Source organism: Physeter macrocephalus, chromosome 11 (genome assembly GCF_002837175.3).
Source record: "Physeter macrocephalus isolate SW-GA chromosome 11, ASM283717v5, whole genome shotgun sequence".
Classification (NCBI taxonomy): Eukaryota; Metazoa; Chordata; class Mammalia; order Artiodactyla; family Physeteridae; genus Physeter; species Physeter macrocephalus.
The window spans coordinates 25,644,407-25,668,615 of NC_041224.1; the positions used below are offsets into that span (position 1 = coordinate 25,644,407).

Below are 24,209 nucleotides of genomic sequence, written 5' to 3' on the forward strand. Positions count from 1 at the left end.
TTAAACTTCCTTTTTGGTAAGGCTCCTAATATACTATTCTAACATACCACACCAACTACTTGAAAAATTACTTTCGGTAGATAAATGTTAATGCATTATTAATCTTAAAACTATCTGAAAATCCTATTTACTTAAAAATCTTAAGAGTGAAATATTTGTAAAGCGTCCTTTTATAATACAAGAAGGTATTTTGTATTTTATATCCTCAATAAGAAAATACCCGTTGTATACTGTGAATACATTTATGGTCCTTCCTTGGTATCTGCAGGGGATTGGTTCCAGGACCTCCAACGATGCTCAAGCCCCTCATATAAAGTGGCTTAGTATTTGCATATAACCTGCACACATCCTCCCAAAAACTTTAAATCATCATGTAGATTACTTATAATACCTTCTACAATGTAAATGTAAATGCTGTGTAACAAAGTTCTGCCATCATTTTTATTTTTTATTTAAAATAAATTTATTTATTTATTTATTTATTTATTTATTTTTGGCTTCGTTGGGTCTTTGTTGCTACGCGCGGGCTTTCTGGTTGCGGGTGGCGGGAGCTACCCTTCGTTGCGGTGTGCGGTCTTCTCATTGCAGTGGTTTCTCTTGTTGCGGAGCACAGGCTCTAGGCACGCGGGCTTCAGTAGTTGTGGCACGTGGGCTCAGTAGTTGTGGCTTGCAGGCTCCAGAGCACAGGCTTAGTAGTTGTGGTGCACAGGCTTAGTTGCTCCGCAGCATGTGGGATCTTCCCGGACCAGGGCTTGAACCCGTGTCTCCTGCATTGGCAGGTGGATTCTTAACCACTGTGCCATCAGGGAAGTCCCTCTCAGGATTTTTTTGTTTTGTTTTGTTTTTAATTCTGGTTTCTGCTCTGTTAGATTCTTTTTTAAAAAATTAATTAATTGATTGATTAATTTTTGGCTGCATTGGGTCTTCGTTGCTGCTCGTGGGCTTTTCTCTAGTTGCGGCGAGCGGGAGCTACTCTTCCTTGTGGTGCACGGGCTTCTCATTGCGGTGGCTTCTCTTGTTGTGGAGCAGAGCATGGACTCTAGGTGCACGGGTTTCAGTAGTTGTGGCACGCGGGCTTTAGAGCACAGGCTCAGTAGTTGTGGTGCACGGGCTTAGTTGCTCCTCGGCATGTGGGATCTTCCCGGACCAGGGCTCGAACCCTTGTCTCCTGCATTGGCAGGAGGATTCTTAACCCCTGAACCACCAAGGAACCCCTCAGGGTGAATTTTAATCTGCAGGATCATTCTCTAGTTTGGAGAGATGTACAGTGAGGATAGATAAAATCATGAATGGTCTCATGATCATGAAGTAGGAAATTAGTTACTTTTAATGTTCTGAGTTTAAGAAAGTGTAGTTGTATGTAAGGTAGACTGTGTGTGTGTGTGTGTGTGTGTGTGTGTGTTATACATGGTTTTCCACTCTCTACTGAAATATCTGTATATTTCTTCATCATTCCTTCCTTTCCTTTCCAGTTATTTATCAATTGACCATTTATGGCAATCTGTCTTATACCAAGTTAATACCAAAAGGAGGGTTGCTTCTTTTTTTTTTTTTTTTTTTAGCAGGGTTGCTTCTTAAGGGTTTAAGATAAGATACCAAAAGGAGTGTTGCTTCTTAAGGGTTTATGGTAAGATAAACCATAAACTTGTGATGATAATTATGATATAAATTGTACAGAGGGTTGCGAGTCTTAAAAAACTGCTTCATAAGGGAGGTGGGACTTTAAGCTGGATGTTTAGGAATGACCAGGCTTATATATTTCTTATATTGGTTTTCAGTTTTATGAAGGTGGGCCTAATATATTAAATGGCTACTTAATCTCATATCAGTTGCTTAAAACATTGAAGAGAAAAGCATCTTTATCCTACGCTTTCCTCTTGTCTGTCCTGGTTTAGAGCTTTACTTAAAACACAGTTTGTGATTTTCTGGTAAAGATGGTTACATGAACAGTCCAGAGTGCTTGTGGATTGAAGAAGCTTCTGTTAATCAAAACATTCGAGGTTCATTGGTTTTAATTCCTTGTGATTTATTTTATTGTAGAGCATGGGCCTGGAATTGATATATTTACACCTGGTAAACCTGGAGAATATGACTTGGAAGGTGGTATATGGGAAGATGAAGATGCTCGGAATTTTTATGAGAACCTTATTGATTTGAAAGCTTTTGTTCCAGCCATCTTGTTTAAAGATAATGAAAAAAGTTGTCAGAATAAAGAGTCCAACAAGGATGATTACAGAGGTAAATGCTGGAGGACAAATTTTTTTATATTAAAGTGCTATAAAGATTAGTTTCAAAATAATATTTGTAAAAATTTTTTTTTATTTACTAGTTTTGTAATACAAACATTGAGTCACTAGATTAAATGAATGACAGAATAATATGGACATCTTAATTAATTTGAGTCCACTTTATCTAATCAGCTTTATCTTCCCCTCATCTTTACCACAGATCCTCATGCCATGTATGTCTCCATTCATCAATTCATCAATCCATCCATCTGTTCATTTCTTCAGTGAACAGATGGCATACAGAATCAAAGGAGTTATGGTCTTTGTTCTCAATGAGCATAATGTATTAAAAAAATCTGAATATATCAAATTTCTTTCTACATCTATAAATGTAGATTCTAAGACAAACGATGCAGATTTTGTGAGTATTTGTATTTTTTGCAGCAGGATTTCAATATGACTTAATTCAGAGGTACTGATTCTTTGATTTCAAACAGAGGCAAAGGAACCTAAGGATAATAAGGAGGTATCAAGCCCTGATGATTTGGAGCTTGAGTTGGAGAACCTAGAGATTAATGATGACACTTTGGAGCTAGAGGGTGGAGATGAAGCTGAAGATCTTACAAAGAAACTTCTTGATGAGCAAGGTAAACACTTTTGCCAAAAAGTTTAACTTTTTTTTTTTTTTTTTTTTGGTGGTATGTGGGCCTCCCTCTGTTGTGGCCTCTCCCGTTGTGGAGCACAGGCTCCGGACGCGCAGGCTCAGCGGCCATGGCTCACGGGCTCAGCCGCTCCGCGGCATGTGGGATCCTCCCAGACCGGAGCGCGAACCCGGTTCCCCTGCATCGGCAGGCGGACGCGCAACCACTGCGCCACCAGGGAATCCCCCAAAATTTTAACTTTTGACTAGTTGTTTTTTTCTTTTTTAATGTCTGTTTTATTTTATTTATTTCTGGCCACGCTCTGCAACTTGTGGGATGTTAGTTCCCTGACCAGCGATTGAACCCGGGCCCTCGGCAGTGAGAGCACAGAGTCCTAACCACTGGACCACTGGGGAATGCCCAAGTTTTGATTAGTGTTTCTACACAAAGCCCTTGCCTGAGAATATGGGTCTTTACTCTTTTATTCCTTGTTTTCCTGTTGTTTCTAGGCCATCACTTTTTTAGAATTTGATTTGGAACAGAAATACTACATGTCCTATATTATGTGACTACAAATTTTAGTGATAATCTGAATCTTAATAGATATTTCTTATACTTCTCTACTTGCTAGCATTGTCCTTAATGTATTTTAATTCTGATATAATCTTTACAGTCTTAACATAAGTGTATTTGAAAGTTGAGAGATAAAAAGACAATTAGTATATCAGTTCATCTGTGGTAATTTTATCTGTCTTTATAACTGAGTAATGTTTTATATTTAGTAATAAAAATATCACATTGTTAATTATTTCCTGAATACTTCCCGTCAAGTTTCTTTATTAGTTAGGATTCTTTATTAGAAAGATACCTTCTGTCAGTATTGCCTTTCTCTCTATGGGCTTCATTGTTTCCTACTGCAGATTCTGTTTATCCATGTCATGAAGGGAGGGAGGCATGGCTGGAGGCTACCCTTGGCTCAAACCAGTTAGTGACATCAGAAGAAAAGAGGGCTTGTCTCCCACTGTCTGTGTATAAGCCTCATGGAAGGACTTGGCTAGTCCTGTGTCATGCTTGCCTGTGGCTGAGAGGAGTGGTGGTGTCTGTGCTTGGGCAGCACCCTTCCTCATCAGAATCCCATGGATTGCCTTCGAGGGCAAGTGATGATCGTACTGTTAATTGAAGACATGGGAGAAGGGATGCGTGACAGATAAAAATAGCAGATCTACTATAAAACTACATGCAACTTATGACTTCTCATGTAAAAGTTTGCCTTTTTATAGTTGATACCTGAAAGACAGTAGTGATTTAGGGTTATGATTCTAAAGATACCCACACTTTCTAGGGTAATATCTCAAAAAATGCTTCATTTTTTCATGAGTAAGAAAAAGTGCTCTAGATTATCTATGCCCCAGATAACTTCTTACTGGATGTTTTTATTCTTATATTGTCTGTGTATGTATATTTTTAAACCTGTTTAAAAACCAATTTCATATTAGAACAAGAGGATGAAGAAGCCAGCACTGGATCTCATCTCAAGCTCATAGTAGATGCTTTTCTCCAGCAGTTGCCCAACTGTGTCAACCGTGATCTGATAGACAAGGTATGATTGCCTCTGTGTGACTTGACTCAAGCACGTAGACCTTGTAGGATAGCTCGAATTAGGAACGTCTATGGTTTTTGCACTGTTTTGGCTGTAGAATGAACCATTTCTTCAAATGGAATCTAATATGGGAATTCAAAATAAACACATACAGTGGTAGCCAATTTGTAGATGTTGTGTTTGGGGGTGGAACTGTCTTTAGAATCCTGTTAGCTTGACACCTCTCCCCTTCACATAGGGATTCCACAGTGTGGGAAATACTGTGTTAGACCAGAAGTTCTTAAAGTATGCTCTGTAGATTCCTGGTGTCTTCTGAGGCACTTTCAGGGGGTCTGTAAGGTCAAAACTCTTTCCATACTAATACTAGGATTTTTTTTCCCCACCTTTTTCACTGTTTTTGACGTTTGCGAAAGTGATGATGGGTAAAGCTGCTGGCATTTTAACACGAATCAAGCTGCATGGGTAGCAAACTGTACTAGTAGCCACTGCCGTGCATTTGCAATTAAAAGAACAATGATACTTTCACTTAAGAATCTCTTTGATGACTCCATAAAAATTGGAGTAATTTTGTTTCATTTCAGTCTTTGAGTACACTTCCTTTTAACTTGATAAAATAAGAAGGACATGTAAAGCACATATACTATCTCAAGGTTGCCTCGAGAAAAGGTTGCCTCAGTCACTTGTGTGATTGAGTTGCAAGCTAAACTAGTTGCTTTTCACATAGGATACCGTTTTTACTTGAAAGAACTGATGTACGAACTGTGGTTATTCAGACATGGGTGTTTAGCAGACATTTTTCTAACATGAACAGGTGAGCCTCTCACTTCAAGGGAAACAACTCAAAGTATTTATTGCCAGTGGACAAATTTGAGTTTCTAGCAAAAATTAGACTTTTGGAAAACTTATGTCCACCACCATAAGCTTGACATCTTCCCAGTTCTTTTCTGAAGAGGCTTTATTGGTGAAACTTTTCTGATAAGATGAGTGGTAATGTTAAATAATGTAATTCAAAAATACTGTGTAAGTGTTTGGAAGATCTGCATAGCTCAGTGAACCATTGTTCTGAATTACCAGTACATAAGGTCAACAAAATCTTGGTTGGATATTAAAAATTCACTCAGTGCAAGATAGACCAATGGATTTTAATCTAGCAGAGCATGAGAAGTTGATTGATACAGTTTCAGATTTCACATTGCAACTAATGGTTAAGAAACTACCACTTGTCAAGTTTTGGTGAAGTATCAAAGAATATCTATAATTACTGAAAACGGTATTAAAATATGCCTCCCTTTCCAGCTACATATATGTGTGAAACTGGAGTTTCTTTTCTTTTTTAAAAAAATTATTTATTTATTTTTGGCTGCGTTGGGTCTCTGTTGCTGCGTGCAGGCTTTCTCTAGTTGTGGCACGTGGGCTTGTTGTGGAGCACGGGCTCCAGGTGCTCGGGCTTCAGTAGTTGCAGCATGCGGGCTCAGTAGTTGTGCACGGGCTTAGCTTCTCCACCGCATGTGGGATCCTCCCGGACCAGGGCTCGAACCCGTGTCCCCTGCATTGGCAGGCGGATTCTTTTTTTTTTTTTTTTTTTGTGGTATGCGGGCCTCTCACTGTTGTGGCCTCTCCCGTTGTGGAGCACAGGCTCCGGACGCACAGGCTCAGTGGCCATGGCTCACGGGCCTATCCGCTCCGTGGCATATGGGATCTTCCCGGACCGAGGCACGAACCCGTGTCCCCTGCATCGGCAGGTGAGCTTGCAACCACTGCGCCACCAGGGAAGCCTCGCAGGCGGATTCTTAACCACTACACCACCAGAGAAGTCCCTGGAGTTTCTTCATATACTTCATCCAAAACAACATGTCACAGCAGATTGAGTGCATAAATAGATATGAGAATCTATAGATAAGAGAATCTAAGGTATCTTCTAGAAGAGTACCACTCTTCTGTCACTAAATTTTTTTCATTAAAAAAAATTTCCAAAAAATGTTAACAACTAATAGATTTATTGGTATTTCTATGTGAATTAATATTTTGAAAATTTCTCAGTTTTGACTTCTAAAACAGTAACTGCTGATAAACATATTAACCCACAAAAACAAAGTTCTTTCAGGTCCTTAATAATTTTTAAGAGTGTAGAAGACTCTTGAGACCCAAAGTTTGAAAATCATTGCTTTAAATCATTTTTAAGTCAAGGTGTAATGTAATCTTTTATCCTTTTTTCTGCCCATAATGTATTGAGGGTTCCCTATAGAGTACTACAGACATCAAGTTGTTTTTTGACTTTCAGCTTGTTTAGCTCTTCTACAAATAATTTAGATGTGTTTCAGTAACTATTCATATAATCAAATAGGCTTGAAAAAAATTCCAAATTGGCTAATCATCTCTTGGAGTAATTAGGTCAATGTACAGTTTTCAAAAACTTAGTAATTACAGCATTTATTTCTGTTTTCTGAAGAGATAGTCTCTTTTTTTCTTTCATATGTAGAATATAGCAGAGACTACCTTTTAAACAACTGCTTATTTTCCTAAGGTTGGGATATGATTGAATTTTTCCCCTGCTAAATTTTCATATATTCACTGGATATCAGCAGGATGAGAGATACCTTGACATGCCTGCCATACCCTTGCAGCCATTTTGAGTGCTATCCTGAAAGTTGAGTGGGAAGATCTCATGTGAATCTGTATTGGAAAGTATCCTGCAGTGCCCAGCTCAGTAATGACCATATGTTCAATTCTGGGTTAGCTCTTGGAGGTTCAGATGGAAAATAGGAGGTTACCCTGCCCTGTTGGACCCCAGTGGGTTCCTCCTGGGAGTCACCTTCCTCATGAAAGGAATTTTTTCCATCTATATTGGCAGAGGTCCAAATGGCTTAAGAGGGAAAAGTAGTTGGGAAATAGAAAAATCTAAGAATTCTTTTGAATTCAATGCTTATGTAACAATATATAACCCGAAGTGAAGATTTCTTTTAGGTGACTTCTGCAGGTAATGTCATTCATGGTGATGCTTATTTCTGCATGCATTTGATGATCAGAAGAGTTTATTTTTACTTAAAAAAATAAAAAATGATTGTTGAGCTGTCTTTCATTTACTTACAACGTTTTGAAACAAGTTTTCAAAAACTGCTTGTTGAGTTGTCAGGCAGCACTTGTAACCCGGGCAGACAGACACCACCCCAGTGATTCCTTTGCTTTCATTTCTCCCCAAAGGGCAGGGCTGGTTAAATCTAAGAATTAATATACATGTGAAGCTTTTTTTTTCTTTTTAATTTCCTCAAATTTATTAATTCTGGCAGTTTTCATGTAGTCTTTTATTCATTTATTCTACATATTTATTGAGCCACCACTATGTGTACCAGGCATTTACATGTTTTACGAACTCCTAATCTTTGCAGAGTTTTGAGCATTGTAGTTTTTTTCTGTCTAACTGGCCTTTGATTATTGTGATAGGAAAAGTGTTTATTGCCTTTTAAAGGATAATGTTCTAAAATAGTTATTGAAGTACATCTTATTTTTTGTTTCCTAATTTATGTTGAAACATAGGCCATTATTAGCCATTAAAATTTTTTCTTTATATTTTTAAAAAAATGTTGATTTGAGGGGTGTGTGTGTGTGTGTGTGTGTGTGAAGTTTTCCAGTGTTAACCAATTTTCTTTTCTGAGTACATGACCTTTGGGATTTTTATTATACTAGTCCAGAATTTTTCAGTGTTTCATATGGGTGAATTACTTGAAGGAACTTTAGTATATTTTCAGCTTTTCTCTTTGTTATTCTAATTAGCTGTAAGAAGCTTTAATGTTATAAAATATAAACTTTAATAAAATTTATTATACTCCCTTTACAAGCAGAAGAAAAAATTTACATTGGTTTTACTTTTGACTAATAGTGACAGTTTCAATCTTGGTGAATACTTTCAATGTGAGTTAGTTTCCTGGATTTGAATCTAATCACCATTAGTTGTGTCATATTTTTCAGCAGAAGTTTTAATCAAATGGGAGGTGTTTCAGTGAGTGTATTGTTGAAGAGTTGAAACCCTTTGTAGGGAAATCTGAGGATCTTTGTTACCTGATCCTCAAATCTACCTAAAGATTGGGATTAATGATAAAATAATCATGTGAACCTACGGAAGGAAAATACTTGAGATACCCAAAAGGATATTTAATAATAGTTTTATTCTTTTTAAAGTAGAACTTAACTTGTTATTTTCTTAAACCATGTATATTGAAAATCTTTAATGTTTAAAAAATATATATACCTGTATTTAAAAAATACCAACTACTCATAGTTTTGTTTTCTCTTTTTCTTTTTTCTTTTTGTGGTACGCGGGCCTCTCCCGTTGCGGAGCACAGGCTCCGGACGCGCAGGCTCAGCGGCCATGGCTCACGGGCCCAGCCGCTCCGTGGCATGTGGGATTTTCCCGGACCGGGGCACGAACCCTCATCCCCTGCATCGGCAGGCGGACTCTCAACCACTGCGCCACCAGGGAAACCCCATAGTTTTGTTTTCTAATGGCTTCCCGGAACATACACTTCTTGTAGCTTTTCTTCTACACGTATATTAGATGTTAGACATATTGATGAAATATTGAACACATTTTTGTTGTTAAAATGTAGAATAGTGGATTGCTATACTAAATAATAATTATGGGTATTTATTGTAGTCCTATGATGTGGTTTCTTTAGTTTGTTACCAGATCTGATTGTTGACAGTAAACATTTTTACTCAGTGTTGAAGCACTTACTCTTACGTGTTTCTGGGGGTAATCTGTGTCTCATACATAGTTGGTCTTTATTCTTTTTTGGTTATCCTTATTAGCATTAGTAATTTTCTTGGTTCCTGGCTTCTTGTTACTTTGTACATTTTACCAGAAAACTTTCCTGATATTAACATTGATTTATGAGATCAAAAGCATGGATTGCACATTTCATATAGTTATTTGCCAAACATGTCATGGTGGATCTTCAATCTACTCACTTGAAGTTCTAACACTAGGTTGCAATTAAAAAGTTTATGAAACATATATTTTGAGATATATAAGGAGAGAGGAGTTTAAACTTAGTGATCTTTAAAGTTTGGGATATGCTTATAATACTAGTGTCTTAAAACCATTGTGAACTGTTTAGGAACTATTAGAAATCCATTGTAGCATGCAGGGTTTCTGCTTTCAGTAGCTAAATGGAGATTTTTTTAAGAAAAAAGTTTGCTTTTTCTCCTATAGGCAGCAATGGATTTTTGCATGAACATGAACACAAAAGCAAACAGGAAGAAGCTGGTTCGGGCGCTCTTTATAGTTCCCAGACAAAGGTAGGTTAAAAAAAAATAAAAAAGAGTAATTTCTTAGTGTTTTTACCCTGCAATGATGATTGTAAGGTCTCAGTTCTTGTTTATTTATCTCTTAGAAAATATCCCTTGTCAAGAGAACTTATTATCATTGTTGTTAGCATATTTTCTAGAACTTATTTCTCATTGATTTTTGTTCATGAGCTCTAGTGGGAATATCTCTTCTGATGCTTTCCTGTTATTTTGAGAGAAAAAATTTAAGAATTATAGGAACTTAAATAACTTAATCATTGCTAGAAGCAACTTGTTTACACTTTTGCCTCTGAGGAGAAAAAATAATAAATGGTATATCTTTTTTTGGAGAGTTCTTATTTTGTGGAAAGATTGGACTAAATTGATTGTATCTAATTTTTAAGAGTTGTGTTTAAATGAAAAATTTCAAGTTTTTTTTTTTTTGTAATTATGCTAGTTTGGCCTTGGAAGTCACATTAGTGATTATGTTGCTGGTAATTCAAGAAATTATGAATAATGCTACCTCTACTTCACCCACATATTTTAGGACCACAACAGGTCATAGATTGTTGACCTTAGGAACCTGGAAGAGATCCATTTCTGTTTATTCAACAGTGAATAATTAAAGGATTTTGTTAACTATTATCATGATTACATACATCATAGCTAAGATAGATACTTTGCCCAGAAGATACGGATTCTGAGGGATTTCACTAAAGATTTCTTAAGCAAAGTTTTAATTTGGTTCATTCATTGGTCTCTTAAATGGTAACATATTGCAATGAAACCAAATCACTACTTTTTTCCTTTATATGCATTTGTTTTTTCATTTTAGTGGGACAAGGGAGATGGAATGTGCTAATATAGTGAGTAGATAATTCAGAATTATCTAATTGAGAATATCATAGATGAATTATTTTTATTATGTAAAATTATGTACTGCATTTCATCAAATCTGAAGTGCCATCAGTTATGAGGTGCATCATTATTTCATGTACAACTAAGAAAGAAAAGAATATTGCCAGTTACTTTTAAGCCTTTGATTGTGAGAAACATTCTACTTTCAAACTCAAAATTTCAAACTCAAATATTTATTTCCTTAATATTTTGGACCAGTTTTTTAAAGTGATTCTTTTCTTTACCTATACAGTGGAGTGTTTACTTTCATAGTTTTCTTTTCAACTGTTTATTTGAATGAAGAAGCGTAGTAACAATTATCTGGATTTCTAGCATAGAATGAACCAAATTTAACAAAATTAAAAGGCTTTGTTAACACAAGAAATTATGCAGTAATATTAAATAGTTTACTTATAAGAGAGCATCTTGTCTCCCTTAATCCCCATTCCTTCCCACTCCCCCATCCTGGAGAAAACTCCTGAAAAACTATATCCTATTACTTGGTTTTATACCAGTTACATCCTTTATAATTGGATTTATCTGCTTAGCTCAGCAGTTAGCTGCAAATTAGTAGTTGGAATCTGCTAGAAACAGACTTGAAAGTAGTAGGAAGTGACAATTTATGGTTTGAGAGGAGAGAAAAAAATAAAGATACAAGTACTTAAAATGTGTATCCTTTTGGAGCTATGAGGAAGAGACCACATAGTCTTATATACCTGAAATATATAAATATAATAATTTAGGTTTCTTATATTCAGCCTGAGTGATCAGGAAAGGTTAAATTATGTTCTAAAATTTATTCATTAACTAAGGGTCTACTCTATACTGTGATTAGTGCTGGAGATACAGTGGTGAACAAGACAGATTCAACTTGTATTCATGCAGCTTACAGTTTCGAGAAGAAGAAAGAGAATTCTAAGTGCAGTTGACAGGAAGAATACCAGCATGCTTTGAAGTATATAACATGGGGAACTGATTGACTTAGTCTCGGCAGTAAGAGAAGGCTGCCTGGAACAAGGGTCATTTAATCCGAGACCTGAGAAAGGAATGAGCTAGGTGAGAGATGGATGAGGAGAGGGAACGTAGAAGGCATTTCTGATAGAGGCAACAGAACCAGAGACAGGAAAGGTCACGCATCAAACTACTGAAAAAACCTGTTTCTTGGTTTCCCTGGACATTGTTGTCCAGACTAAGCTGCAGGAGGGAGGCCTCGTTTACTTCTTTATCCTCAGCACTGAGCACAATGCCTCACAGACAGAAGGTGATAAAATTATGTAACCTGGTATTTACAATGCCCTTTCTCATCTAGCCCCTTTTCAGCTTCTTCGGTCGTCATTCTAGCCACTCTTCTTGGAAAATCCTGATCTGTAATGATTTCTTGAATACCCTTTGTTCTCTGCTTCCAAGCCTCTGCTTTCTACTCTATCTGGGATATCCTGTATTTTTCCACTGAAAAATCTCCAGTCTTGAGCTCTTAGCGTAAGAGTTATCTTCTCTGAACAACCATCTTTATTTCCCTTACGTATATATAGGTGCTCTTTAATAGACTTTTGACTTAATGTCTGCATACATACAAAGAATTCGGCACATTACATTATTGGGTCAGTGTTGGTTTGTGCCTGTATCCCTATGAAACTGTAAAAATATGGGCCCTTTAAAAGAGGACTAGATCTTTTCATTTTGAACATCTACAACATCAAGTGTAGTGTTTGATACACAGTAAGGGCTTGAAAATATTTGATGAATTAATATTGGTCATATGCAAATATAAAATTTTATTTAAAAAATAAGTAATGCACTCACAGGACTCAAAACACTGAAGTATAAAACATTCTTCTGAAAGTATCTTTCCTATTATCCTTGTCTCCCCATCTACCCAATTCCTACTCCTCCCAGTAGGAAACCACTGTCTTGATTCTTGCATCCTTCCAAAGTTTCTTTTGCTTGGGCAAGAACATGCAAACATTCTTATATTTCCTGCGTTTTTACACAAGAGCAACTTCTTTTTTTTTTTTTTTTTTTTTTGTGGTACGCGGGCCTCTCACTGCTGTGGCCTCTCCCGTTGCGGAGCGCAGGCTCAGCGGCCATGGCTCACGGGCCTAGCCGCTCCGCGGCATGTGGGATCTTCCCGGACCGGGGCACAAACCCGTGTCCCCTGCATCGGCAGGCGGACTCTCAACCACTGCGCCACCAGGGAAGCCCGCAGGGCAACTTCTTATACCTATTGTTCTGAACTTTACTGTTTTCACTTAACAGTATATCTTGGAAATCTTTTCATGTCTATACATAAAGATTTCTCTTGTTCTTTTTAAAGCTGCAGTGTTTCTTTTTATGAATGTACTGTATTTAACCACTTTGGACTTCCAGTCTTTGCCATTACAAACAACCCTGTATTTGTATATTACCTTTCCTTTCTTCTTCCTCCTCTTCATTATGTTAGCTAGTGGTTTATTCATTTTAGTTTTTTTCACACACACACACACACACACATCAAACCCAGCCTCTAGATTATCTATGTATTTATTCTACTGTTTTACTGTTTTCTTACTCATTATTTTTGGATTTTATCGTTATTTTCTTCTTTTTTGGTTTCTTTCATTCATTTTGTTCCTGTTTTTGGCATTTAAAATTATATATTGCTGTCCTCTGACCCTGGTTTTAGCTGTATCTCTTAGTTCTGACATGTGGTGATTTCTATTTTTATGTTTTCTGGAAATTCTCCAATTTCAGTTTGTTTTTCCATTGTTACCTAAGGAGATATTTGAGAGAGTTTTGAAATTTCCAGGTAGTGGGACTTTTTTGTTTTGTTTTCTGGCTTGGTTAATAATTCATATTTTTATTGCACAGTGATTAGAGAATACTGTGTTACTTTTGCTTTATGGAATTTTTTGAAGTTTTCTTGTAGCCTATTATATAGTCAGTTTTCATGAACATTCCACAAACATTTTTGGAAAAAGGGGCGCCTCTCTCTTTGTGTGGCATCTCCCTCCCCTTCCCTCAAAGGACATGGATCCTAGTGAGTGTCTTTATTCTTCTCTATGGCCAGGATTCCCTCCTTTATCCGTTTAGCCCCTCTAGCCTGAGCCGACTATAAAAACCAGAATGAATCATTTAATAGTTACTTGAGTGCCTATGACTGTGAGGACCCGAAGTTTTATATGTGTGTGTATGTGGTAGAGAATTTAAGCTGTCTTACCTAGTTTGTATAGTTTGGTTTAGGAAGCACTAAACTCGATAACTCTTAAGGTTTTTACAGTCCTTTTCTTTAAAAATAGCAAAAAACAAAAAAAACAAGCTTTATTGGAATATAATTCACATAACCATACAGTTCACCCATTTGAAGTATACAGTGTTTTAAATAGATTCAACTATCACAACAATAAAATTTTAAAACATTTTTGTCCCACTAAAAGAAACCTTATATCTATTAGCAGGCAGTTCCATTCCCTCCCTGCCCACTCTCTCCCCTATCCTAAGAAACCACTAATCTACTTTCAGTCTTTGGATTTACCTATTCTGGGTATTTCCTATAAATGAAATCATAAAATATGTGGCCTTTTGTGCCTGACTTCTTTCACTTAGTAGGTTTTCAAGATTGATCCATATCATAGCATGTATTAAAATGTCCTTTTTTAAGGCTGAATAATATTTCATTGTATAGATATATATATATATACCACATTTTGTTTACTCATTTGTCAGTTGATGGACATTTGAGTTGTTTCTACTTTTTAGCTATTATGAATATGCCGTTGTGACTCTTTGTGTACAAGTTTTTGTGTGGTCTATGTTTTCAGTTCTCTTGGGTATATACCTATGAGTGGAATTGCTGTGTTTTAGGGTAACTATGTTTAACATTTTTAGTAACCACTAAACTGTTTTTCACAGTGGCTGCATTTTACATTCCCAACAGCAATGTATGAAGGTTCCAGTTTCTCCATATCCTTACCAACACTTGTTATTGTCCCCGTTTTGATTATAGCCATCTTAGTGTGTAGTGGAATCTTATCTCATTGTGGTTTTGATTTGCATTTCTCTAATGGCTAATTATTTTGAGCATTTTTTCATGTGCTCATTGGCCATTTGTATGTCTTCTTTGGAAAACTGTTCAAATCCTTTACCTCCTTTTAAGTTGTGTTATCTGTCTTTTTATTATTGTTGTATGAGTTCTTTATATATACTTTGTACACGTCTCTCATCAGATATAATTTGCAGATGGTTTCTTTCATTCTGTGAGTTGTCTTTCACTTTCTTGGTATCATTTGCAGCACAAAAGTTTTAAAAATTGACTTATTCCATCTTTACAGTTCTTAAATGTATGATGTGAAGCACTGTTTTAACTTTCAGTTGTGTTCTTCCTTCATTAAATAAATAGTGGTTAAAAAAAATCGCAGAAGGCTGGCATTATATCTCTTAGCCTGTTAATTTGAAGTAATCTACAGAAATGAAATCTACAAGAAACCTCCTTAATTATACATTTATATCTCATCCTACAGTTAATTTGTAGTGTAACTGTCCACACATATAATTGAAATTTCACATAAAGTGCTTACATCTTTTAAAAAAAATTTTATTGAAGTATATTTGATTTACAATGTTAATTTCTGCTGTACAGCAAAGTGACTCAGTTATATATGTATATATTCTTTTTCATATTTTCCATTCTGTTTTATCACAGGATATTGATATTTCCCTGTGCTATACAGTAGGGCCTTGTTGTTTATCCATCCCATATATACTAGTTTGCATCTGCTAATCCCAAGTTCCCAACCCTTCCCTCCCCCACCTGACCTTACCTTTGGCAGCCACAGGTCTGTTCTCTACGTCTGTGAGCCTGTTTGTGTTTTATTTCATAGATGTATTCATTTGTGTTGTATTTTAGATTCCACATATGATATCATATGGTATTTGTCTTTCTCTGTCTGACTTACTTCGCTTAGTATGATAATCTCTAGGTCCATCCATGTTGCTGCAAATGGCCGAGTAGTATTCCACTGTATATCTGTACCACATCTTCTTTATCCATTCATCTCTCCATGGACATTTAGGTTGCTTCCATGTCTTGGCTATTGTACAAGCTGCTATGAACATAGGGATGCATGTAGCTTTTCAAATTATAGTTTTGTCTGGGTGTATGCCCAGCAGTGAGATTGCTGGATCATATGACGTAAAGTGCTTACATCTTAAGTATATGTGTATATCCGCACCTAGATCAAGATAGAGAACACTCCTAGCCCCTCCAGAGGTTCCCTCACCTAAGCAAACTTTCAGGTGTAAAGTCAGCCGGAATCAGGGAACGTACCTAAGCATCTCTTAGTTCCTTGTTTTGAATATAGACGGACCTGGTATTGGTTTTAGTGACTTTGAAGCCATATGGATTTTGCCATGTTTTAGCAGATGGATGTATGTTCAGAATCTCTTTACATTAATATAAACAGAATATTCTTCAGAGGTGAAGTGCTTCACTGGACAGCTTTTCCTGATCCAGCTTTTAGGAGCATTTGCTGGAGTTTTTGTGAGAGACTTTATCATTGGACCTCCCCTTGCTAAAAAATGAGAAACTGAGTTTTGGGAAATCTGTTAGCATGTTGTACCACTTGATGGCACTGTTGAATTGGGAATGTGAATGTTGTGGAAAAAGTCATCGGAGCATTTGGTTGTCCATTTCAGAGTAAATGATCCCAATCTTTTGTTTATTATATTTTCTCTTTTTTGAATCATCATCTGCTTTGGTGTTTCCTATGAAGAAAAACCTTTGTATTCTTTAATTGAGCAGTAACAGTGTTCTTTCACATTAATTTTTTTCTAGACATTTTTGAGCACAGATATAATTAATAGCTTTCAACAGTTAAATTCTTTAGATTTTAAAGAGACAGAAAAAGGCTGGCCTTTTTTTTGAAAGCTGATTGATTACGAAATAAAAGCCTTTAAGGTTCCTTTTTTTTCCCCTCAGGAACAAAAGTATGTTATCCTGCTTTCCTGTTCTTACTTGTAGTTAGTAACTGGATGTTTACTTACTTGATGATCATTAACTGCTTGTAGGATACTTAAATGTGTGATTTAGGAGACCTTGAAAGTATAAGCAAGGTTTTATTATTATTTAAGAAAAAAACATTCTTTTTAAATAGTTCACTCATTAATTGTTGGTAAAAATAATTATCACTCTCAGAACATTATAAAATTCAGTTTTCAAAAGAAGGATCTAAGTTTATTTTCTAGTTCACTTTTAGAAAAGTCAAATAAAATAAAATATACATCTAGCTTAAAATTTAACACAGAAATTTGCTTTTTATGTTGATTAAAGTGTTTTATAACTTTCGTGTGATTGATACAGCATTTAGCACTCCGTTCCCTTTGGGCTTGCATTTGTAGCAAGGTGGAAAAGACAGAAAAACATACTTAAATAGGACTAACATTGAAAAAATATGTCATTTCTTGTATTATTTACATCATAGGGGATCTTATTTTGTGAAGTAAGGAATGAACATTCACAGAAATTAGAAGATTTAAGTGGGGCAGGATGACAGTTAGTATCATCTATCCATTTACTTGTAAAAAGTATAGTGGAAAAAGGAATTTTAGGAATTTCTCAGTTTGAGAGCGATTTGGTGAGTTTATTAGTAGAGGATTCTGAGAAAACAGAGTATCTGGCTTTACTTCCATATGACCAATTCTGAAAGAAACAAAAACTAGGATTACTAACTACTTGGAAAGGCTTAATTAAAAGAGTTAAGATCTTCTAGGGGATCCTTAAACTAATTTTTAAATTCCTGTTGAAGCTGAAAGTGCTGACCTGTGTTCTTAGTTTACTGATGTTACTCTGCATGGCTAGCACAGGCTGCTTTACTTTAAAATGGGTGGCTCTATCCACCTTTCTTTTGGGGCTGGGAAAAAGCTTTGAAATATCAATAGATTGAGCCAATTGGAAGAATAAAAAAAATGAAGCGAAGTATAGGTGACTTGCCCAGGAAAAGAAGAAAAAAGGAAATGACATAGTTTGGTTAAAATTTTTTGCTTCTACGTGTTATAATCTCAAACTTTATTGAAAAATACATTGAAAAAGACAATCAAGATTAATATTAATTTTGTAAACTCAGGAGCTAATTCTTGAAACAAAATCCAGGTGGAGAACCATTTAGAAAATATAAAGAAAACATTAAAAAGTTTAAGAATAAGCCAGATGATATACTAGAAGTTTTAAAAAACCACTTGAAAACCTCAGTGAAACAAGTAATTTTTTTGGAAAAAATACACATTTTCAAAATTGATTCAATCAAGACAAAATTAAATAGACCAATGATTATGGAAGAAAATGTAAAAAGTTATCAGAGTAATTTCTTTGCTGTATCGTTTTTTCCAGAGCATAGGAAGGAGAACTTCCCATTTCATAATATGAAGAAACAGGCAAAATCTTAACAAAAAAAAGAGTGAGGATGTTAAAAGTGTGGACCAGTCTCACTTTTTAATGTCGATATAAAAATTCTAAGTAAAACACTAACAAATTATATTTAATAGTATATTAAAAACAAACATCCAGCATGATCAAAGAGGATTGATCTTAGGAATGAAAAGCTACTTTAAACAGGAAACTTATTAATATATGTAACAGCAGTAGGGAAAATAAACTATATGATTACCCCATTGACTGCATAAAAGATATTTGATAGGGCTTCCCTGGTGGCGCAGTGGTTAAGAATCCGCCTGCCAATGCAGGGGACACGGATTCTAGCCCTGGTCCTGGAAGATCCCACATGCTGAGCAGCAGCTAAGCCCGTGCACCACAACTACTGAGCCTGTGCTCTAGAGCCCGCCAGCCACAACTACTGAAGCCTGCGTGCCTAGAGCCCACGCACCGCAACGAAGAGTAGCCCCTGCTCACTGCAACTAGGGGAAGCCCGCCCGCAGAAACAAAGACCCAACTCGGCCAAAAATAAATAAATAAATAAATTAATTAAAAAAAGATATTTGATAAACTAGTGCTTGTTTGATATAATATAAAACTTGATCAAATTTAATATTATTCTTATAAAAATTGGATGATACTTCATTAATATGAAGAATATTTTAGAATAAAAGCTGACAGTATCTAAGAAATATCTATCAAGCACCTATGAACAAGTAAGTAAATTATATACATTAGAAGGTGATAAACTCTTATTTAAAAAAATAATAGTGCAGGGTAAGGGGCTGGGGGGTGGGATGGATTTGCAGTTTCAATGGTGTATTCAGAATGGGTCTCATGGAGGGGGTGTCATTGGAACTAAGACTTGACCTTTGTGAGGGAGTAAGTGCGGAGATATTTGGGGAAAGCAGACTCCAGCTACTGAGAAGAGCCAGTGCTGAGGCTCTGAGGATTACTGGGGGTCCGGTGAGACTGGACAGAATAGTAGGAGATGAGGTCAGGTCAATTCCTGAGGTCACAGAAGTGCTGTTTGAGAGAATTAGAACCTGAGCCTCCTGACTCCCAGTGCATTACTCTTTGTTATCCCATGACCTCAACTCTTGAGTCTTATTTTTCTGACCTGTAGTTGTGGCAGTTGGGAGGGGTAGAACCTGGGGCATAGGTTTAAAGTCCTATATTTGTAATTGATCATGAACTGAGAAAAAAAGTATTTGTTGCTAAAGTGGATATGAAAAAGCTAATGTTCCAACTAAAATATAATAATATATTAAAATATAATCTAACTAAAGTTTGAAAATTTAGAAAGTAAATTTGGTATTAGTATGAATCCATCTATTATGCATGAAAATTACATGTGCAGTTGCCCTAGGCTTTTTTTTTTTCCTGCACTAGCAGACGTTAAGAAAATTATTACATATTTGTGAGAGTGTCTTACAGGATACCTCTTTTTTTGTAACATCAGCAAGGAGTAATGTGACCCACGTGTGCATTTTCTGTGTGACAGGAACTTAACCTTCAATTGATAAAACTTCTAAAATAATTTAAAGAAACATTTAAAATAAAGCTTAACACTAAATGTTTTGATTCAGCTCTTTATCTAATGGACTGTACTTCTCATTTCTTTAAAGAAGGGTATAATGCATTTAAAATTTTTTGAGGTACTTTTACAGAGCCACCATATTCTTGACTTCTCTCAACCTCTGTAGTCTTATTTCCGAAATGGTGATTATAATGTCTACCTGATGGGGTGGTTATCAGGATCAACAAGATAAATAATGGAAATTGGATGCCTAGGACAGGGCCTGGCACCTTGGTAAGAAAAATAACGTGATAAGTTTTAAAGGAAATTATAATGGTCAAAGAGGAATACAAAGTTTTTGAAGCTCCTTAGGCATGAATTTGAGCACTTTCCTCTCCTTGACTCCACCTTTCAAGTTTCTGTCCCTTCTTCCTTCCTTCACTATGTCCCTTCTGAGTTTTCCAGGTCTAATTCTCAGCCTTTCATGGTAGGCAGAGTTTTCTCTGATGATCACACTGTTTTCAAGTTCTGTAGTATAGTGATATGTTCAGGGACATGCATCCCTTCTTCCTTCCTTCACTATGTCCCTTCTGAGTTTTCCAGGTCTAATTCTCAGCCTTTCATGGTAGGCAGAGTTTTCTCTGATGATCACACTGTTTTCAAGTTCTGTAGTATAGTGATATATGTTCAGGGATATGTAAGACTTGTAGAATTATTTGTCTGTTCTAAATGGCTTCGGGTTGTCGTAGTTTTTTGCGGTACGTGGGCCTCTCACTGCTGTGGCCTCTCCCATTGCGGAGCACAGGCTCCGGATGCGCAGGCTCGGCGGCCATGGCTCACGGGCCCAGGCGCTCCGCGGCACGTGGGATCCTCCCGGACCGGGGCACGAACCCGCGTCCCCCACATCGGAAGGCGGACCCTCAACCACTGCGCCACCAGGGAAGCCCCTGTCGTAGTTTTTGAGCTCTTGCTTTGAATTTTTCTAGTTTTTTCCTTCCTTCCTCCCTGTCAGCTCCCATTACTTGCTGCTGTCAGTGCAGCTGCTTTTATTAGTTCCTCATGGCTTCTCATCTTCAGAGTCTGGTCTGCTGAGTGTTGAATCATTGGATAATCAAGTTTTATAAAATAATGTCTGTGGCAGGAATGGAAAATAAACTTTTAGCTTGTGTGTTGATTCTGATTAGTAGTGGCTGCCTGGAGTGCTGGAATCTGGAGTTGCATCCAAATTTGATGAGAAAGTGCTCTGGTGATGAAAGGGGACAGCAGCATGAGGAAATGCAGATTTGCGTTTATTGTCCTGAGTAAGAATCGAGAAGCCCCGTGTGAGAATCTGAGTGGATTCTATAATGGGTAGAATAAGTTAGTGTGTGGGTTTTGTGATTTTTTTTTTTTTTGACTTCTTAGATACCCTTTTGGTTATTGGTTACCCTTTTACTTTACATTGAGGTTTTGAAATAACTTATCCATGGATAAATGAAGGAAATGATTTAAAAGGATTGTTTTATACTGTTTATCTTTGTTTATTTACTCAGTAATTATGTGATTAAAACTTTAAGCCATATTTTCTTTGCTTGGTATTTCATATTTTATAAAAATTGAGTACTCGATGAAAATTGCAGATGTGCAGTAAATGTACTGAATGGAAAATACCAGATTATTAATAAACTTCCACAAGGCAAATTGAATTTCCAAATACTTCATTATGATGGCAATACATAGGCATGTCTGTATGATTATTATTAGTTTTTATAATCATTTAATGTGTGAATATATCAGAGAAAGTTTAAATTTTAAAATGAGTTATTTCTGGTGTGCCTTTCCTTTTACACATATCACATGTAACTTTTGCAGGTTGGATTTGCTACCATTTTATGCAAGATTGGTTGCTACATTGCATCCCTGCATGTCTGATGTAGCAGAGGATCTTTGTTCCATGCTGAGGGGGGATTTCAGATTTCATGTATGTATTTAAGCATTTATTTTGTTATATATATATATATACACACACACTTATGAGTGAGGATTCTTTAGTTTAAAAATATGATTATTTTATTGGTAAGCACATTTTGAAACTTGATAGTGGTATAACAGTTCAGAATGTATGGGCTTCTGAATTTTTAAAATGTGAATCTACTCAACAAAGCTTGAAATTGATAAATGCTATTCCAATTTGGAGATGAGCTGTTGCTGCTACCTTGTTTTCCCATTGTAGGTTCTGCACTTCTTGCTTTTGTAAAGTAAAAACATTCTCCAAGGTCAAGAGAGCCAGCAGGCCTCATTGGTGTTTCCAGAAGAAACATAGGCTTGGCCATGACAAGTCAGGGCACACAGTGCCTGTAGGATGCCTATTTAGGTGTTGGGGGTCCAACGTTTGGGGCACACGAAGTTGCGTAAATGCTCTGATCTCAGTGAATGCTGTCATAGACCATGTTTTTATTGATTCTTGCCTTAAGAATCTTTAGCTTGAAGAAAGATTCTTAATCGAGTGCCCATGAGTGGTTCTCTCAAACCCATGTTACCCCACCATCTTGTGGATACAGGCTTGAAAGGAGTAAAAGGATACCTTAGCGGTGATTGAAAGTGAACATTGGTAGAATTTGAAAAGACATGAAATGCAAGTGTTCATGTATGCCCATGGAAAAATTGTGTTTGTAAAATTTAGCTTTATATAGCAAGTTGCTTGGAATGCAAATAAATGTTTGCTCTGCTCAATATGCATTTCATTGCACTAGCTATACACAAATCGGTAGTATGGCTGAGCACCAGAACAGACATAATTCCTGAGGTCAGGAATCTCATGATGTAATTGGGAAGATAAGGCATAAATACTCATAAAAGCAAGAGTGAAATAAAAATTTAAGCCCTAAATAAATTTGATATTATAAGGAAATGCATGCTTAATTGCCAAATGAATTGTTGGAGAGTCAGTGCCTTGAGTCCAGAGGAAGCAAAAGTCTGTGTGAGGGGTGGAATGGTCTCTAAAGGCTTCTTACCATGGGTGTTAATTTGTTAGTATGAGATTTGTGGCTAAGATTTTTCTGGGCCAGCTTTTTTGCTGAAGTGTGTTTCAGACTTTCATAGATAATATTAATCAAGGACAGGTTTCTGTGTCTAGAGAAGTTTGGAAACACTGAGATCCAGAAAGTTAAACCGTTTTGCTTTTGTTTTATGGTAAGAATTCTCAAAGCTTTAATAGGGTATTGAGCACTGTGAGCCTCCTGGAAGGGACTGAATATACAGTCACTCAAAAGACGCACTGTTACATGCTGCTAGTTCTGGGGGCAGATGCGTCTGAAGTCATACTGTTGGTATTTTAATCCCATCATACAGATACAGACAAGACACTGTTTTACTAGCAGGCAGTATGACCGCATTGTATGAGTTACATGTGTATAGCCCTCCACCAAAGCCACAGTCAAACAAAACATGAGTTGCTGGACCAAGCATAATTAGTGCTTTTGGTGAGAAACCTAAAATTAAGAAAATTCTGTTCATGTGTACTTCCCATCCCATCTTTGAAAATTGGGGTGAGAGTTGAGGGAATTGGCATTTTTGTTATTGTTGTAAGGTTTCATTACAACTAGAAGAGTATCAGGATTCCAGAGTATATTTGGGAACTGTTCTCAGGGGAGAGAAGAGAGGGCACTTGATGTCGTCGATCACCTCTGCTTCCTCCAGGGTCTAGCCTTTCCCACCCTCAAATCTGCAGACTTTGCCATTGACTTTTTATCAGGCAATAAATGTGCTCAACACTCTCCCATCCTTAAAATAAAAACAGGAAAAATTTCCTCAACTGCACCTCTCCCCCCATCCTTTTTCATTTCCTTCTTGTTTGATGTTGTAGAGTATACGTGTCTCTTGCACTTCTGACGTTTACCCTTTGTTTTACCATCATAGTGCCCTGGCAGAAACCACCAGTGTCCTCCTAATCGCCTCATCCTAGTTGATGTCCCTGCAGATTCTGAATTGCTGGACTCTCCTGCCTTTTAGGAAACTCATTCTGACTCTACCACATACTAGCATTGTAACTTTGGCCAAGTTACTTAAGTGCTCCATACCTCGATTTCCTTGCTTGTTAAGTGGGATAATTTGTATTTTAATAAATTTATTTATTTATTTATTTTTGGCTGCGTTGGGTCTTCGTTGCTGCACGTGGGCTTTCTCTAGTTGCGGCAAGCGGGGGCTACTCTTCATTGCGGTGGCTTCTCTTGTTGTGAAGCACGGGCTCTAGGCGCGAGGGCTTCAGTAGTTGTGGCACGCGGGCTCAGTAGTTGTGGCTTGCGGGCTCTAAAAGGCAGGCTCAGTAGTTGTGGCGCACGGGCTTAGTTGCTCTGTGGCATGTGGGATCTTCCCGGACCAGGGCTCGAACCTGTGTCCCCTGCATTGGCAGGCGGATTCTTCTTCTTCACTGAGCCACCAGGGAAGTTCCAATTTGTATCTTTTTTTTTTTTTTTGCGGTACATGGACCTCTCACTGTTGTGGCCTCTCCCATTGCGGAGCATAGGCTCCGTCTCCCATTGCGGAGCACAGGCTCCGGACGCGCAGGCTCCGCGACCATGGCTCACGGGCCCAGCTGCTCCGCGGCATGTGGGATCCTCCCAGACCGGGGCACGAACCCATGTTCCCTGCATCAGCAGGT

At 37.1% G+C, this 24,209-nt stretch overlaps 1 protein-coding gene across 3 annotated transcripts in view; it reads left to right on the forward strand.

Moving 5' to 3' along the window:
* UPF2 (UPF2 regulator of nonsense mediated mRNA decay) overlaps positions 1-24,209 on the forward strand; it is a 95,630-nt gene that overhangs the window by 21,210 nt on the left and 50,211 nt on the right. For all 3 annotated transcript variants that reach the window (XM_007129288.3, XM_055087832.1, XM_007129291.4), the window contains exons 5-9: positions 2,041-2,238; positions 2,726-2,875; positions 4,366-4,469; positions 9,679-9,764; positions 21,422-21,530. In XM_007129288.3, coding sequence (XP_007129350.1) covers positions 2,041-2,238; positions 2,726-2,875; positions 4,366-4,469; positions 9,679-9,764; positions 21,422-21,530 — 647 coding nt within the window. The remainder of the gene's footprint in view (positions 1-2,040; positions 2,239-2,725; positions 2,876-4,365; positions 4,470-9,678; positions 9,765-21,421; positions 21,531-24,209) is intronic.